General features: G+C 48.4%; 1 protein-coding gene across 1 annotated transcript; it reads left to right on the top strand.

The window, feature by feature from the left end:
• Positions 1–457: 457 nt before the first annotated feature.
• LOC149182206 (isoflavone 7-O-glucosyltransferase 1-like) lies at positions 458–982 on the top strand. Its single transcript, XM_089414478.1, has one exon. The coding sequence runs from the start codon at positions 458–460 to the stop codon at positions 980–982; it is 525 nt and encodes a 174-aa protein (XP_089270604.1).
• Positions 983–1,315: the final 333 nt, after the last annotated feature.

Raw genomic sequence — 1,315 nt, 5'->3', positions numbered from 1 at the left:
ATATATGATATTTAAAATTAAATTTTATATATTAAAAATGGAGGAGCCACTGAGGCTGTGCGCGGAAGCGAAATGTTGGGACGAGCAGGAGCCTGTGCTGGCGGTGGCGGACGTTATGAGCAGGGTGCAGGCGACGCCAGACAGTGTGTTAAGTCACGTCTATAAGGACATGGAGCTGACGTTGCGATTGGCGGACGGGATTCTCCTTAATACATTTGCAGAGCTGGAGCCAAAATTGGTCCATCACCTGGAGAGCTTTGGCGCCGGAGGCAGAAATGGAGCCGGGAAGCCGTTCTGGGCTGTGGCGCCGGTGATTGATATCTCCGGTAGGAATGACAAAACCCGACGGCCCCAGGACACCGAGATTGTGGAGTAGTTGGACCGGCAAACGCCGGGATCCGTCGTGTATGTCTCGATCGGGTCGGAGTTGTCTCTTTCTCCGGCGCAGGTGACAGAAATGGCACTGGGTCTGGAGGCGAGCGGGCAGCCTTTCCTGTGGGTGCTACGCCCACGGCTCTCAAACCTCGACATCGACGTGGACTCCACGTCGATGGCAGCGGAGTGGAAAACGGAGATGTTGCCGGATGACTACGAGCGGCGGCTTGGGAGTCGGTGCATGATCGAGGCAACGGGGACTTTTATTACGCACTGTGGATGGAATTCGGCTCTCGAGAGTGTGGTGGCCGGCGTTCCCATGATAGCGCTGTCGCTGCAAACCGACGGGCCGGCCAACGCCTTCATTTTGGCGGAGGCAAAAGTGGCGGTGGAGATTAATATGAGCGATGGGTTCGCCAAAAAGGAAGAGGTGGAGAGAGCTGTGCGAAGATTAATGGCGGCGGACGAGGCGGCGGAGGTGAAACAGAGAGTGAAGGTGGTGAGTAAAGGCGCAGCGGTGGCCATCTCGAATGAAGGGGGAGCAGCGTGGACGAGTTTGGATGCGTTTATTGAATACTCGTCTAAAATTATTAGAAAATATAATTAGAATGTGGGTTTTAGCTTTTGGATGCGTTTATTGAATACTCGTCTAAAATTATTAGAAAATATAATTAGAATGTGGGTTTTAGCTTTGTTGGGAGGTTGTGAATTTTAAAAATAAAACAAGAATGTAGTATTTTAGTTTCAATTTTAGAAAATAAAACAACATTGCAATATTTTAATTGAGGGATGAGTTGTGAAGGGTAGATTTTGAGATTGGACTCTACATCAAATGGAAGGGTTTTAGTGTGAACATGTAGCAAATGTGGTGGAGGTGTTGGATTTGGGTCATCCATTGAAGTGTTATATGGAATTTTAATTTTAATTTATGATATCTTAT

The sequence above is a fragment of the Pinus tabuliformis genome, chromosome 3_2, assembly GCF_031772625.1.
Source record: "Pinus tabuliformis cultivar Carrire ecotype Pingquan chromosome 3_2, CPIR1, whole genome shotgun sequence".
Classification (NCBI taxonomy): domain Eukaryota; kingdom Viridiplantae; phylum Streptophyta; class Pinopsida; order Pinales; family Pinaceae; genus Pinus; species Pinus tabuliformis.
This window is presented reverse-complemented; position numbering and strand designations above follow the sequence as displayed.

Excerpts from the sequence above, each read along its gene's own strand:
- LOC149182206 (XM_089414478.1), top strand. The coding sequence starts at position 458 with ATGGCACTGGGTCTGGAGGCGAGCGGGCAGCCTTTCCTGTGGGTGCTA.